Source organism: Misgurnus anguillicaudatus, chromosome 5 (assembly GCF_027580225.2).
Source record: "Misgurnus anguillicaudatus chromosome 5, ASM2758022v2, whole genome shotgun sequence".
In the NCBI taxonomy this organism is placed as follows: domain Eukaryota; kingdom Metazoa; phylum Chordata; class Actinopteri; order Cypriniformes; family Cobitidae; genus Misgurnus; species Misgurnus anguillicaudatus.
The window spans coordinates 12,052,574-12,068,486 of NC_073341.2; the positions used below are offsets into that span (position 1 = coordinate 12,052,574).

Below are 15,913 nucleotides of genomic sequence, written 5' to 3' on the forward strand. Positions count from 1 at the left end.
ACTTTGCTGTGGACACCTTTACTAAGCAAACACAGGTCGTGTCAGGGGTGTGTGGACATTGTTGACGCACACAAAAAGAATGAGCTGAACAGCTTTATCTGTAGAGAAACCTAATCACTCATCCTCTTTATACTATCTAACAAGGTACTTTTCAGCGTTTACAATATTATCCAATCTTTATCTAGTATGTTATTGTATGTATTTTAAAGTTTATAATGTTATTGTATCAATAAGCATTACATTATGACCACCCACATCCTAGGGCAATGAGCAGACCTGACAACCAAACAATGGCACAAGTTGGTGATTCTCACAAAAACTTGGTTTTAAAAATGTCAAGCATGAAAATGTAAAAATTGCTTAAATTTACTTTTTTCCCACCAGACATTGAAAAACAAAGTCTGGAGTAAATGGGAACATTAATTTAAAAACTTTTACTTATCATTTAACACTTTTTGTAACATAATTTAAAAAATTAGTCCTAAAAAATCTCATTACCGCAACAGTCAGAAAACATCAACACTGACATATTTTCAAAATGACATGCAGACCTGAAATAACATAATTTGGAGATTCTGCACATGCATTTAAAATCAAAGTATTATGCTTCTATTAATTAAATTAACATTTAATAAGCATCTGTTGTGGTAATGATAATCAAAATGTCGTGTAAGCATTCTGACAAGACAATATTTCAAATTAACTGTAAAAAAATGATCTTACCTGGTAGCCATCTTGAAGTAACTGGTCCATGTGCTTGGTCACTCAAAATCAAACTTTATTAAAATTCTGTATGTGTGCTTAAACTGTTCTCAAAAAGTGTTGCGGAGGATGAGAACATCAGGCATGGACACATCATTTTCCTAATTTTTCTTCATAATTATTATACATGAATATTCAGTAAATATTTTTTCTGTCATCTAAAGTAGTCTAGCAAAACATCCATTTATTTTTTTTCTTAATATTTTTGTGTTAATTTGATTAAATTACAACATAACGCATGTTCAAACACAGCCGGACACATTGCGGTAATGAGAATTTCAGCAGAAAATGAGATAAAATTTACAATTATAAATTCTTATGTTGAAATCACACATTGTGCAAGGTAGAACACAGTATTGTGTTAATTCTGATGCTTTTTAATGTTACTATATTACACATTTTAAAGCTAAAATCATTAGTGCCGTGGTGTTTCAATGGTTTCGTGAGAATCACCCAAGTACAGTTCATAGAGCAGTATGCATACCACCCAAGGACCATTTTTTGGTCAGTCAAGTGTTTACGCTTACGATCAGATTTTAATAGAGGACAAATTGTGATGGCACGGCACCTTAGAACTTCAATCCCAGAAAGGATTCGCCTCGTGGGTTGTTTACGTGCCACTGTAGGGAGTACGAACCAAAAGTGGTGCACGGATGGCCAAATGACAAACCAGCATCCAGCTGCATGTCATCTGAATGCCAGAGGGGGAACAGTACAGACTGTTGCCCATTATTCAAAGCGACCGCAGGGACACAGTGTGACAAAGCACCAGCAGCTACAACAGTGGTGACCAGGGCAATGTGTCACAGCACAAACTTCTACGTATGGGCATGCGTAGTTCAAGCCAGGTCTTTATGCTAACGGCATGCCATTGCCAACAATGCATGAAATGGGCGCAAGATCAATGATTGGGCCATGAATGGTTGGAAGAAAGTGACCTTGGTTCCTGTTGCATCACATTGATGGTAGATATGCTGATTACCAATGGCACCTGGATGATCTGTTGGGCGGACACAGGCTGGTGATGTTTTCTTGGGACACTTTTGGCCCTGTTATTATAACTGCATCTGACTATCATTGTGGACAAAATGCACCCATAGCAACTGTGTCCCCTGCTGGTGATGGCTATTAGCACCAGGATAATCCCACATGCCACATTGCCAGAATCATCAAGGAGTGGTTTGAAGAACATGATGGTGAATTTCTGGCCTCCAAATTCACCTGACATGAACCAAATTGAATATTAGTGGTTCAACTTGGAAAAACGGGTTTGTGCTACATCACCACCACCCTGCAAAATACGGAAACTGAAGGACCTGCTGACATTATGGTACCAGATACACCAGGAAACTTATTGCCACCTTGTCAACTCAATGCTTCGCCTCATAGCTGCTGTTTTGCAGGCTATAAGAGGCACTAGGGCTGGGCGATATGGCCAAAAAAATAATCAAGAAAGTTTTTCCGTATTAGACAATATCGATCATTAACGCAACAAATGACAAATTTTGATTACGGTATAATTTAAAGGCGTTTTTTTGCTCCTTCATGAAAGTTGTAAATATCTGACAGTTAAGTATGGTTTTATACTACTTTTTATTCAGAACATGAGCAATACTATACAAACAAGTGATAAATTGAGGTTTACAGATTAGAATATTACAACGTCTGTGGTGACCTTCGTGCTAGTCGTGGGCACTGCATTTTCTTCACTGTCGCTCATTTTTCTTTCTCCACTACTGACACTCTGACTGTGTGCGGCATCCAGAAGTGCAGTATCCAAAATGTCTGCATAGCGCATAAACATTATAGAAAATTTATCGAACAGTCATTAAAAAAATAAAAATAATAATTATTGTTGGAGCACAGCATAGGAGCTGCTACAGGATATTAGGTGGTCATAATAAAATTGCTCAGCTGTGTATATGTTTAATTGTATATTAAAACAAGAAATTATAGAGTTTTGTGTATCATTTTATTGTATCTATTGATTAAGCACTATTTGCCAAGCCAATGCGGGTTTTTTGTGTGAAGTTAATTTTATTAATTTATTTGCTATCCATAAATTCCATTAGATGTCATCATATTACTGACCATCCTGATTTATAGATATTAGGATTAACCATTGGAAAACACTTATGTCATAGTATGTAAAATGTTATTGTATTGCTATTGCATCTTCTTTCCGAAAAGTATTTACACAGTAAAGGTTCCCAAAATAGTCTTTGTCTGGCTGGTGTGGTGCCACAAGGAACCTTTAACATCCACAGAAGCTCTTTGCTACACAAACTGTTCTTTTTAGTTTAAAATAAAGGCTCTTTCAACTATTGACATGTAAAACAAATTTGTTCTTTTAAGAAACTTCGACTTAAAAGGTTCTTTGGAGAACCAAAATGGTTCTTCTATTCACATACCTTTTATGAACCTTTATTTTTAAGACGGGTGACGACTTTAGTTTTTCAAAAGTGCAAAGGACGGGGTTCAGTGTTTGAGAAACTACAATCCCAGAATGCACCGGGTAAGCTGTTTGGTAGTACTGAGGTGTTAGTGATGGAGGGGGAGTCAGTGATGTCAATGTGTGTGTGTGTGTGTGTATGTGTGTGTGTGAGATTACTCACACTCCTCCATCCATGAGTGCGGAATCTCGTTGTATCCTCTGAAGTGCTGGGGGAGGCCGACGCCACGGACTACTCACACAGCAGACAAAAAAGATTATAAAGTTAATTTTGGGAAACAAGTTCTACCATAGAGGAAACTTCGACTCGAGTACGTTACCACAAGAACGTTTTGCCCTACGTTTGTGACTTGCACGGATTGCCGACCGAAGTAGCGAACGGGGTAAAAGTTTCCCCCCTGATCTTTTCGCATGGACACAAACAAAAACCAAACGGCTGGGATTTTTAGGAAAAACTGGACAAAACAGCTCGGAACATCGTTTGTTGATTCTGTAAGTAAGCCGTGAACTAAATAAGTTAACGTTACCTGTGCGAAATCTTCACGAGATCTTCAAGCACGCGCGCCTCCGCTGAGTGTATTCACTGATTTCAAACGATTCTCGAGCGAGTTGGGAAAAAAACAGTTTGTGAAAACATCCTAAAAAGAAATTTTACGACAAAGGGAGAAATGTGGAGTTTCGTCCAGTGACTTTCTGGACGTGTGTTTTTAGGAACTTCTAAATCTAAGGATTGAGTCTTTTTAAAAAAGGATTTACTTCAGAAAGGACAAGGTGAGTAACGTTAACGTCTTTGAACGCTGTGAATGGAGTCTGTCTGGTAACGTTAGGCTAAACATGTTTGCTTTTTTGAATAACATAGCGTTTTTACAATGTCATGTCCTGTCGTTTTTATAACCCCCCCAAACATATAGACATTTATACGGTTTACACAAAATATCCAGTTATGTTTTTTTTTATTTAACGTTAACTTACTCTGCCAATCTAGCACAATGTTTATATTTTGCTTGTTTTATCTTTCTGTCAGAAAGATGTCTTTCAACCATAAAAATCATACCGATGCTTTTTGCAACGAATCTGTAGTGATTTAACGGGAAAAAATATTTTTATTTTTTTAAAGCAGTTTGTATGTAGGCTATGTTGTTGCTGTAACGTTAAGTTGTTTTTACACAACGCCACGCGCGAGAAAGTAAGAAAACACTGAGATAACATTAACATTTATTCTCCAAATGTGAGATAGCCTATACGTAAATTAATGCGCGTTCCTGTACCCCCATGCGCGTTCTCGATTATCACTTGCTTTTTAAACGCATAGTATGGCACAAGTTTTACCAAACATGTTTCCATATATTGGCAATTTTCAATTAGTCTTTGCTAAAAGTATCCTTTAGATAACCAATTATAATTTCTGTACAAAGTTTTTGAGACATTCTTGAGCAGTTTGATAACTTTACAACAAATTATCTGTTTTTTAGTCATGAACCCAAAAGAATTATGTTTAGTTTGCTCATAGTCATACACTGGTTTTCCATTTACATTGTTGTCATTGCATAATTTGCCCCTATGCCTGATGTTTTTTGTTGCATGTTTGTTGTTGCAGTTGTTTATGTTCCTGAAATATAAGGGATAAAACATAAATATACTCATATGGGCATAGATGGCCCTGTGGCAGAAGTCTAAAACATTTAAAAGTCATACAGTAATATGAGTGACGCATTAAATCCTGTGAGCATTTCAGATGCCTGTAAGAGAAAATACTTTCCATCTGAAATATAAAATTGTTGTCCCTATTTTGGCAGCAAAGGCATATACCTTTCCCAGATGGTAATACAAAATGTATCCAACACAATCTAATGCAACTAATGTACAGTACAGTTCCAGGGCTTGTGTTGTATTACTTTCTACATAGTAATATTTTACTGCACCCATCACACAGTGTCAGTCCCTCTTTTCCTCCTCATCAGTCACTTGATAATTTAACCAGCACTGCAAATACATAATTTTAAGTCTAGAACTTTCTATTCATTGTTCACCAAAGTAACACAAAAGTCCTTCCAGTTCAACTTCCAAAAACTTTTCCTGCTGTTAAGTGACCATTGTCATTTGAAATTAGGACATTAGCGGACAGTTTGCACCTTTTCACTTGCATTGGGGACGTGATGGGGGAGCTGAGCATCTGAATGGCGACACACAGGCTGGCGATTGCATGTGCAGACATGACCGAGACTTTTTGTTATACAGTACATAAGTGTGAGCGGAATACAGGTAGTTAAGTTACAGAACGTATGCAGATAATATTACCAATAAAGATCCATATCATAGTTCATTTCCATTTCCTCCATGATTTCCATATACGCGGTTTAGGTTTGTTTTGCATCTGGACTTTCAATTTAGAAACTAATTACTCCCAGGCAAAAGCTTAATGCACTGCATGAAATTGTAGGGTTTTGCGTTTTCAGTTTATCTAGCAGGTTTAGGATTTATACTTCGATGTTCTATCAAGGGAGTTCTTTAATTATTTTCAGCTACTAAAATACTGAAGAACTGCACTAAGGAACCGATCTTGTAAAAATGCAGTCGTTTTCCATAATTACATCATTTGCTTAAATTAGAGGGGAAATCATTATGGTCACTGGTCCCTCTGGATCTGACCAGTGTTTGTACATTTACCCGGTCTGAACGGGTCAGTGTTTCAGCTGGTTTGCAGTAAAGGTGTATGCTGAGAAGCGTCTGACAGTGACAGCTTTATAAAGTTACAGTAATAAATTTCAGATAGGAAGTTTACTCTAGAGTAGTTTGAGTTTATGGATGTATTTACTTACTAAGGGGCCGTTTACACCACAGGATTTTCAACCAAAGTTTTTTGTGCATTTTGGCTTTTTTTTACATGAAAACAGCTTTTTCGGGTCCTGGAAACGCAAACGCTCGTAATTGTGTTTGAAAAACAAATTTTTGACAAGGGCGGTGTTATCGCTTCCGTATAAACAAAAGAAGCGCAAAAATTTAAGTGAATTGTAGTAATAAACCTTTAAAAGTCGCTTTTGCCATCTTAATTGTTTTTACTCTATAGAAAAATGTGAATGTGCACAGGCACGTAGTGTTTCTTTACAAAGTTACAGCGCCATCTGCTTGCCTGACATGCATAATGCAGCATTTTAATCATTTTCAATGATTTCCGTGAAACACAGGTCTTTATGATACGGTTGTTGTATGTGTGTAAAAATGTCCAGAAATTTCTGTCTGTTGCATGGTCTTGTGGTGAATATTTTACAGTACAATGTTATGTTCTGTGGTTTGAAAATGAAAGGAAGCAATTGGATGGAGACATATTGGTACTTTGCCGTGGGTGTTCTTCCGGTGGAAGTGTGTTTTTGAGGGTTTGGGGCGAAGAGGAATTCTGTGCTTTATAATTTACAGGGTTGGGCTGGCACAGCCAAGTATCACCCAGTGCTTTTTAAAGGAAAGTTGCGGTTATAAACATGTCTGAGAGCTTTAACATGAAACTTTTGCTGAGCGTTTCATTTCTACAAGCATTCACAATCTAAACGTTCTTGACAAAGTAACAAAATGGCTGCCTTGCATTACTATCCAAAGTTTAACCTTGTTTCTATGTGTCCTTCCGGCATCCCATGATGACCTTTCCATCATCAGATTAAAATTGACTGGGGCTTCTGCTCGATCTTGGTTTCTCAAGAAAGTTTTGGAAAGGGAGAGTTTAGAGGGTAATGTGTTTAGAGCAGCATTTGAGATTTGAAATAGAAATTGTGAGGAGCGGTAAGAAAAAAGCAACAAAAGAGAGGTTTGTAGATAAAGTTCATTAGTCTGGTCTTAATGGCCTCCCCATGGAGTGTCAGTCTCGGGGCACATGGTTTGGTGGGCTGACTTTGGTTCTGGCTCCAACCAATCCCGAAATGGGTGAGGTCAGGCGTTCCGTCTCCGACACAAACCAATGCCGTTCTCTGGAATGTTCCGCTCCAGTAGTAGGCAGCGGTAATGAGCTGGGCCTGCTCCAATCTCTAGCCACGTTCCCCTCCAAAGATCAGACGCTGGGGTTCATTAATTAGGGTACTAACTTTTCTTTCCACTCGACTGGATCTATTTCTCTTTATTCCGGTCTCTCCCTCCCTCTCGCCTGTCTTGAGTATCCTTCCCTTTTTCTCTATCAAACTGAACACTGAGGAACGTTGTGTTAGTTGGAAATACTACATCAACAAAAGGTTATTAACATTATTTCAAGTTGTTTTAAACTAAACTAAGCATTGGTGAATTTATTTTCCTCCAGGAATGATTTGTTTCTTTCCCAAAAGTATAAAATAAATCAAATTAGACTTTTAGTTGTAAGCTGTGTAAAGCTTTTGAAATTTGGCTGCCAAATGTGGATAAATATAGTTGAATTACAAGTAGTTAGCGAATAAATTTATTCAGTTTAGTTTTCTGGGATTTTTCCCAGGTTTATTGATTCGATTATGAACAGGAAAAAGGAAAGGAGATGAGATAGGATCAGGAAAATTTGTATAGTTTGTGTTAGGCAACAGCTTTAAAAGGCTACTTTAATTTTTTAGGAACATTTAGGGGCCGTTCACATGTTGCGCCTAAACACGCGTATAAAACGCTAGGGGCATAGGTTCTTGTCACATGACCTGCGGTGCGCTTGCGGCATTCTAAAAAGTTGAAATGTTTTTAACTCGATGCGGTGCGGACGCACCTGGATAAAATGGTGCGTTCGCGTCACTTCCCTTAACAGCGTGCATACTGCGCGCTTACAATTGAAATAATGAACTTAAAAGGCGCGATATGTAAATCATCCCTTATGCTTCCTGTCAGAAGATTCAACAAGGTATTCTTAGTAAATCAAATAGTATCCGCTGTTAAATGCATCTAGTTCATATTAAACATCTTTTTTAAAAGAAGTGAAGTTAAATTATATTTAGAATATTATTGCATGTATGCAATGATGCTGTACGGGGCCCTAAGCTAGATGTTCATCACATTACATCACTGTTACTGTTTATGCCACATAAACAGTAACAGAAAAACATAAACACATGACAGAGACTAACAGAGCTAAACAATCTAAAGAAAAAACATACTGCTTGTTAAATTGTGAATCATTGCTCTCTTTAGACCAATCCATTTGTCTTGGGGTTTGTGTTGAAATGTGTAAATGATGTTTGAAGGAGGAGTTCTGATAGCTAGAAGGACAAAAGGTTGTGGGGGTCATGCTGGGGTCTAAACCAGCAGAGCTGACAGATATCTGTGAACGGGTGGAGTTTTTCAACTGATGGATTGACCCAGAAATCAAGGTTTACCATATAACTGTTTAAAAATTATGATGGTTGTCAAGGGTTATGCAGCCTGTTATATATATTTGTCGTATGTTGCCATCAGTGCATTATTGTTACTTAAGTCATGCGTTTAGTTGAAACAACGATTTAGCTTGTTTGGGGTCATTTTGTTTTATGTAAACTCACACTTGGTTCGATTATGCTGGCCTTATAAATCATCTAATAAGTGTCACATACATTGTAATGGTCAAACTGGGGTCAAAATCTTTGAATTCTTTAAGGACACGTTGTTCCACTATTGGCCTTATACAGCGACATTTTTTGATTCCGCTTCATGGTGGGAGAAGAGTTTTATCAGGCTGTTTACAAAAAACTCGGATCGGTGTGTATCAGGCATCAACAGGGGTTTCTGTGACATCATTTTGTGAATGCAAAATGAATGCTTTTTCTTTGCTGTGGTTTTGATGGTACAAAGGTTGTGGTAAGAGTGTGAAATATATCAGTTTCGTATCTTAATCAGCATCTTAATGCCTCAACTTTCTCTGCATCTACAAGAAGTAATGATAGAATCATGTTGGTGTGAAAAAAGTAATATTTACTGATATGTCTTCTCCCAAATAATGCTTTTTTAAGTTGTCTAATGAGTGACTCATTGTTAATAAAAAAAAATTAGTATCTAAGTTTAATAATTAGTTGACCTAAATAGTAGGCATAAAATGTGACCAAATGAGTCGGGATGCGCACAGTCTAATTTTAAGCTACAGCCAGAAGAAAGTAAAAATGTAGATTTTGTTCAAAATTGAGTGTTTCATAAAAATAAGTGCATTAAGCCCTCGTGTAGCGATCCCAATTTCTAAATAGTCATTACACGTCAAAAATAATTTTGTTTGCACGTTTTGCAAGTTTTTTGTGATTGTTGCGGGCAATAATCCTTGATCTTGCGGCACGTTTTCTTAAAAAATGCGCTGGAATATGCGGGATATTTATGCAATTTTATGCAATAAATTTGTGGCAACTTGCAAAACTGCGGGAAATTGCAAAAACTGCGGTCTCGTAATTATGTCACTTCGTAATGTTCCCATGGCAACAGGGGAGATGGCTGCGCTTGTGTGAAGTAAATGCAACATTTTTTAACTTTCTGCTAAGATATAGACGTTTCATCGGATGCACGTGCGCTGACGCGATACACGTCTGGATCCGAACTTTACTTCCGGTTTCGTTTTTTTAATGGTCTGACTAGTTGCTAAACTGATCTCTTGAACAAATGTCTCATGGAAAATAACAAATGTTTTGGTTTCCTAGGTAATCTATGTGTTGTTTTTTTTGCTTGTTATATAAATAAACTACGTTTAAAGTACTTTGTTGTTATTTATTCTTAGCTGAGTTTACCGGAAGTTACGTGCGGACCACGACAGCCGCTAGTGATGGGAAGTGTGGATCATTTTTCTAATTCAGATCTTTGAATCTTGTTCATCAAAACGAATGAATCCTTTTTCGAGTCATTTTGTTCTTTTGATTATGATTACGTGTTATTTCACGAGCCAGAACGACCACTCATGCAAACAACTATGACATTTCTAACAAGTTATGAGAAATAAAAATGCTTATTTCATGATTTATTGACATTCACATAAGCTCTGAAACCTGCACAAGAGACTGCTTACCTCCTAAGTTAGTCCTTGTGTACAAGACATTGCTTCTGTCGCATGACAGCCCCCTACAGTCTGTGTTTATGCTGTCCTGAAACAGAATTGATTAGTTCTTGTCGAGTTTTCGGGTTTGACTCGAGTCATTACATCTTTTCGATATAAGGCTATGCAGCCCATAGCAGATATAGATTTGATTCGTTCATCTCGAGTCTTTGGGTCCGAGTCGTTCTGTCTTTTGTCACGTAATGTCACTGGATACAGAAATTATAGTTAACAACTGCATACCTTATAAACAATAATTACATTATTTATATAAATTTAATTTACAATTATTTAATAATAGAGATGCCTGTGTAACCTAACTTCGTAACATAGCAATGATGTACACATAAACACTGTATACATAATTGTTGTTTATTGTTTATACTGTATATTATGCCAGCAAAAAAATATTTAAAAGAATTAAAACACACACGTGTGCACCACAGATACTTAAGAAACATTTAACAATAATTGAGAGAGACTCACAGAAACAATAGTAGATCACAACTTTTATTTTTCAGAAAAAGTTTATTGTACTTTGTCTTTTGCACTGTTTCTTCTGATAATTTCCAGATAATAAATGGTCTGTAAAATATACTGAACCGGGAAGTGCGGTCACGTGACAAATGAACGGACTTGTGCCAAAGACTCGAGATGAACTAATCATTTCCGGTACAGATAGCATAGCCCATTGGGTTGTCACGTGTGAAAGGAACGAACGACTTGGAGGACCCGAAGACTCAAAATTAACTAATCATTACTCTTTCCAGTACATACAACATAGCATAGCTCAAAGGGTTGTCGGTTGTGAAAGGAACGAAAGACTCGGAGGACCCGAAGACTCGACAGGTGAATTAATCAATTCTCTTTCCGGCACAGAACCAATAGATGTTGCACATGCGCTGTCAACACAAAATGAACGAATCACTCTCCGGGACGAATCATTACTCGCGAGTCCTACTAAAGATTCGTTCAAAATTAACGAATCGTTCATGAACGACCCATCACTAACAGCCGCTTGTTTATGTTGTTACTGCTGAAACCGTCTATATGTGACTTTCTGCTACGAAAATTATGAAATTATGAAATCATGCAAGCCCCGGATATTTTGCTTGTGGAAATCTGCAATTTATGCGGCAAAAGTGTGGCGTATTTGGAAAAATACGCCCCTGCATAAATATGTGGACTTTGACTGATTATGCATTGAATCATGCGATCGCATAATCGAGTTTTTCTGGAGGGACTGAGTGTGGCTTCAGTTTTAAAACGTAGGATTTAGAAAGTAGTGCAGGACTTGCTTGATGTTAAATTATTTATTAAGAGAGATCAAGTTCGGGACTTGATTGATGTTAAAAGAGTTATTAAAGCGATAAGACATGAAAACGATCTTCCTCGCGTTCACTGACAGTTCCGAAGCATGCACATAGATGCGTGAGCGCATGACCACGATATATACACATACACAAAATTACACATTTAAAAATATCAGTTATCTTTATATCAATATCTTTTTTTTCAGATCAACAAATCATAGATTGTTTTGAAGTTTTTTTTAATAGACAATGTCAAAGTATGAATAACTCCTTTTTGAAAATTTTATCATTCTGACTCATTGCCAGCATGCATCACAAATGGTAAAAGTTTTTAATTTTAAACAAACTTGCTTACTGGTTTCTGTCTATCTGTCCCACACACAGTACTGATGTCCTAGTTGTGTTTATGGCGTGCTGGGCTGCGTGGAGAGTTCAGATGTAGTGGATCTTTTATCATGATGATGACGATGAAGACCATGCTGCTGCTGATCTCAGTGCTCCTTACTCAGGCTCTTCAATCACAGGGGAGACCCGCAACTCCTGAAGAAGGTAAGATTTTTTGTAGCACTTTTGTATCATCTTTCAGCCAAGGATGTGCTAATCATGGGCTTTTTTAAAAACCAAGTTTAACTGTTCCTTTTAAGTTTTTTTTGTTGTTGTTATAATTGGGATCATCATTAGGCTTTTTGAATGACTTGTTTATTTTCTTTGTAAAATTAGTTTCAATAAACGGTTTGGTTGGAATGCAGATGGATACTTGCATGGTGCAATTACAAATATGTTTACATAGTATGTCAAAATACTGTTTTCTACAATATATCTCATTTTAAAACGAGCTACATTTAATATGTGATTATACTAGACGATACCACTATATTGCTTATCCGCAGACTGCTATGCTTTGAGATCATATTCATTTTTCCAATATTCCAAAGGCAGCCAAGCAAAGCATACAGGTGAAATATTCTTCTCTGTGTATTCTAAGCGCTGGAAATTGACACATAGATACAATTTGTCAATATTCACGCCTCAATGCTAAAAAAGCAATTTTAAACCCAAGCACTCATGTAGGCCGAAAGTGAAACGGATAAACGGAAGGAAAAATGCCAGCTGAAATGAAACCCTAAAAAATGTGTATATTGGCAGCATTCCAGTGGAGCGAGTGCTGGTGTCTTTCAGTGGCCCAAACTGGATTTAGTAGCTTCATAGTCTTGTTTAGATTTGGGAAATAAAGTGGGCTCAGGGGACTTCTGAATGCCTTATATTATGGTTACAACATTATGAAATGAGTGGCCCAACTGTGAAGGCTTTAAATAAACCAAGTTGGTTTGAATTTACCCTAGAGCTGGAGGTGTGAAATAGCTGTCGTCTGTAGCCTCCAGCCATGTAAAAATACCTCTGTTCTCTCTTCCCCCACTATCTCTCTCTCACTCCTTCCCGTTGTCTCTCTCTCCTTCTTTTGTAATGAGAAGGTATTTGTTATCAAGGGAAGAGTTGTCTACCGGAGACGCTATAAATTACTGCTTTTAAAAGAAGAGACAGAAAGTACTCCGCCCTGTGGTGCTATTCCACAGTGGAGATCATGTTTCTGGGAAAATGCAACAAGTTTTCTAGTGGTTGGTTCCAGGTTGGTCAAGCATTAATGCTCTTGATGATAAGTGGGATTATTAACCAAATGTCACCTCTTAAACCTTATATCTTGCTGTGGTTGTAACAAAGTGGGGGCTTGTCCGGGATATAAATTTGGTTGTTGCCACTGATAATCATAATTCTTTGTCCGCACCCACATATTTCCAACTATTTTGGGTGAAAATTTCAGTTTTTGATAATTGATTGAACACATCCCTTAAGGATTTTGTCTTGACTATAAAGTAGAGAGGAAGACCAGGCCAGAATGTGATGGATGAGCTTTTACCACTTAATGCTTGACAGCCAAATGGCCAGACGTGCTGAGACCATCTACTTGTTTTCTCTTCCTCTCTCTTCTTCCTCCTGTCAGGACAGAGCTCCTTTCTATCTATCCCCCCAGGCCTCCTGTGGTGTAAATGATAGTTTCAGCTGTTGATGAGTGACTGAAACTTTGGCATTTTGTTACACTTGTTAAAAACAGCCTGTGCAAACAACATGACTTCCTTAAGTAGTGTGTACATTGCTCAATCAGGAAAGTGTGATTATTACTTAATTCAAAGCTGAAATAGACAACCTTCAGTATGGTTATAAAGGATACAGTATTGTGTGGATGTATTTATCACGGCTGAAGGCTTTTGACTATGATCCGGTCATGTCTTTAGGAGGTCATTTCCTTATAGTTTCCTCTGGCTCATAATTCTACATCCTATGAGCTGCTGTCAGTCAAGATGAAGTGTAAATAAAATGTAAGAGTATTATATAATGTAAGTATCATAATCATAACCAGTAAAGCAGTCCTCGGGTGTTAAATAGGGATGTGCACAAATGGTCGATTTTCCAAATATTTGATCTGCAATAATAATTCAAGAAAAGAAAAATAATTTAATGTTTTTACTTCATCTGTACTGCTTTTTACAGAGTTTAATGTAAAATATACATGAACATTAATTTTTGATTGTTTTGGCAATTTAGTTTTTGGCCACCGCCTCATGTGTTGTTTAGAGGTGCTCATCCGCCGCATCAGTGCATCATGAGAGATTTGTTAGCTTCCTGTTATATAGCCTACTTTATTAATAACAAGACAGACATGGAGAAGGAAACGAAAACATTTATTCATTTGCGGTGCAGTGTGGAAAATAAACCGGATAACTGTCCATTGTTGTTTAACAGCAAACAGTAGCAACAGCCCCGTCTTTGTGAAGTGCTGTTAAATTAAGCTTGTAACTTTGCACAGTTAGCAGTAAGGTTTCATGTCAGCTTACGTTGTTTGTAAAATAATGTAAAATTTGGATATTCTTGTTAGATCCATCTGTTGTTTTTAACAGATAACCACAGAGTTTTCTCTGCAGCGGCATTATTGTAGTCAGTATAACAGGCTTTTACCGGAACAGGTAGACTAAATATGATTTTCTTTCTTCACAAAAACATGTCAAAATAAATGAAGATATTTATATGCCGACTGTGCAATCTGTTATGGAGCGTTTTTTTTTTGTTCACTCCAGGCTCTCACTTGCTATTTCTGTTTACATGATGATAGCATACTTTGTCAAGTCCTCAAACTTTAAACTTCAATTGGGTTTGGGTAAAATATTTGGTAAATTATAATTTCTGTAAGATCAAACAGTACACAGGGTTTCCCGTAGCACTTTTCAGTTCGGGCGGCCCGCCTAAGCTGGGAAACCCTACCGCCTTAACTAGGTCGTTAAAAAAAGAATAATTCGCCGTACAAAAGCTCGTCAAGTGCATCTTGGAGAATAGCGCAGACGTCCTTCACACCGCGAGCGGACTTATGTTTTGGGTTTATTTAAGCCTGCTATTCTGCTATTGTATTAGTTAGTGCTGCACAATTAATCGCATCGCAATCGCAATGTCAGCCTGTGCAATTATATGACAGCAAAATGTTGCAATTATATTAAATAAATAAATGTGTGGACTTGTTAACACAAACTTTCTGATAACAGTTTGATGATTTTCCTTGCTGTTTAAAAAAATATAGAAAAACGAACAAAAAAGGCAGTGCACGTGTGGCATGCACGTGTGTGGTGTGCGTCGTCACTTATACCAGAGCGAAGATGGATGCAGAGGAGGTTGACAGTGATCTGGTAGCAAAAAAAAAAAAAACTATGTCTGTTGTATGGCGGTATTTTGGATTTAGGATTACTGACACTGAGCAGTTGCTACATCACGTGGTACAAAACATTTCTAGTTTTACAAATACACATTTTAGCTTATCTGTGTGTGGATTTTCCTTAGAACCCATCAAGTTGACTCATGATACCATTTAGTATAATCGCAATCGCACATCGTAATATTAGCAGCAATAACCGCAACGGGAAAAATTACCCAAATCGTGCAGCCCTAGTATTAGTCTATAGTTTTTGCAAATTTAAAGTAAGTTAGCAGGTGATTTTGTTGTTTTAGCAACCTGCTAGTTAGGTTTCACGTGCCTGTTGATTAGATATAATTGTTGAGTGCTCTGCTCACGTTATTTATGTGCATTATTTACATGTTACAGTAGTTACACTCCTTTAAAATAATGTAATTAATAGTGGAAAATAATCAGTTTTCACAATTTTTCCCTATCTATCATCGTTTGCCAGACATTCTACAACATCTGCTTTAGTTTGTGTTTATTAACCCTTTAGTTTCACTTCATCACGCAGCTATTCCCGTTAGATGTAAAAACATTTAATTCATTTATAATCTAGTATGTGTTCATTTTCTGTCATAGTTTCTTCAAAATGAAGTTTTATTTGAGTGTTTTAAATAAAAATATTTTAATTT

The 15,913-nt window shown here is 37.1% G+C and overlaps 1 protein-coding gene across 5 annotated transcripts in view; it reads left to right on the forward strand.

Moving 5' to 3' along the window:
- The first annotated feature begins 3,335 nt into the window (after positions 1 to 3,335).
- Positions 3,336 to 15,913, forward strand: part of fgfr1a (fibroblast growth factor receptor 1a) — a 44,761-nt gene continuing 32,183 nt past the window's right edge. For 2 of the 5 annotated variants that reach the window (XM_073867554.1, XM_073867558.1), the window contains exons 1-2: positions 3,336 to 3,985; positions 11,885 to 12,049. In XM_073867554.1, coding sequence (XP_073723655.1) covers positions 11,956 to 12,049 — 94 coding nt within the window. In that variant the 5' untranslated portion in view covers positions 3,336 to 3,985; positions 11,885 to 11,955. The remainder of the gene's footprint in view (positions 3,986 to 11,884; positions 12,050 to 15,913) is intronic. The other 3 variants (XM_073867557.1, XM_073867559.1, XM_073867555.1) reach the window with 2 other exon arrangements.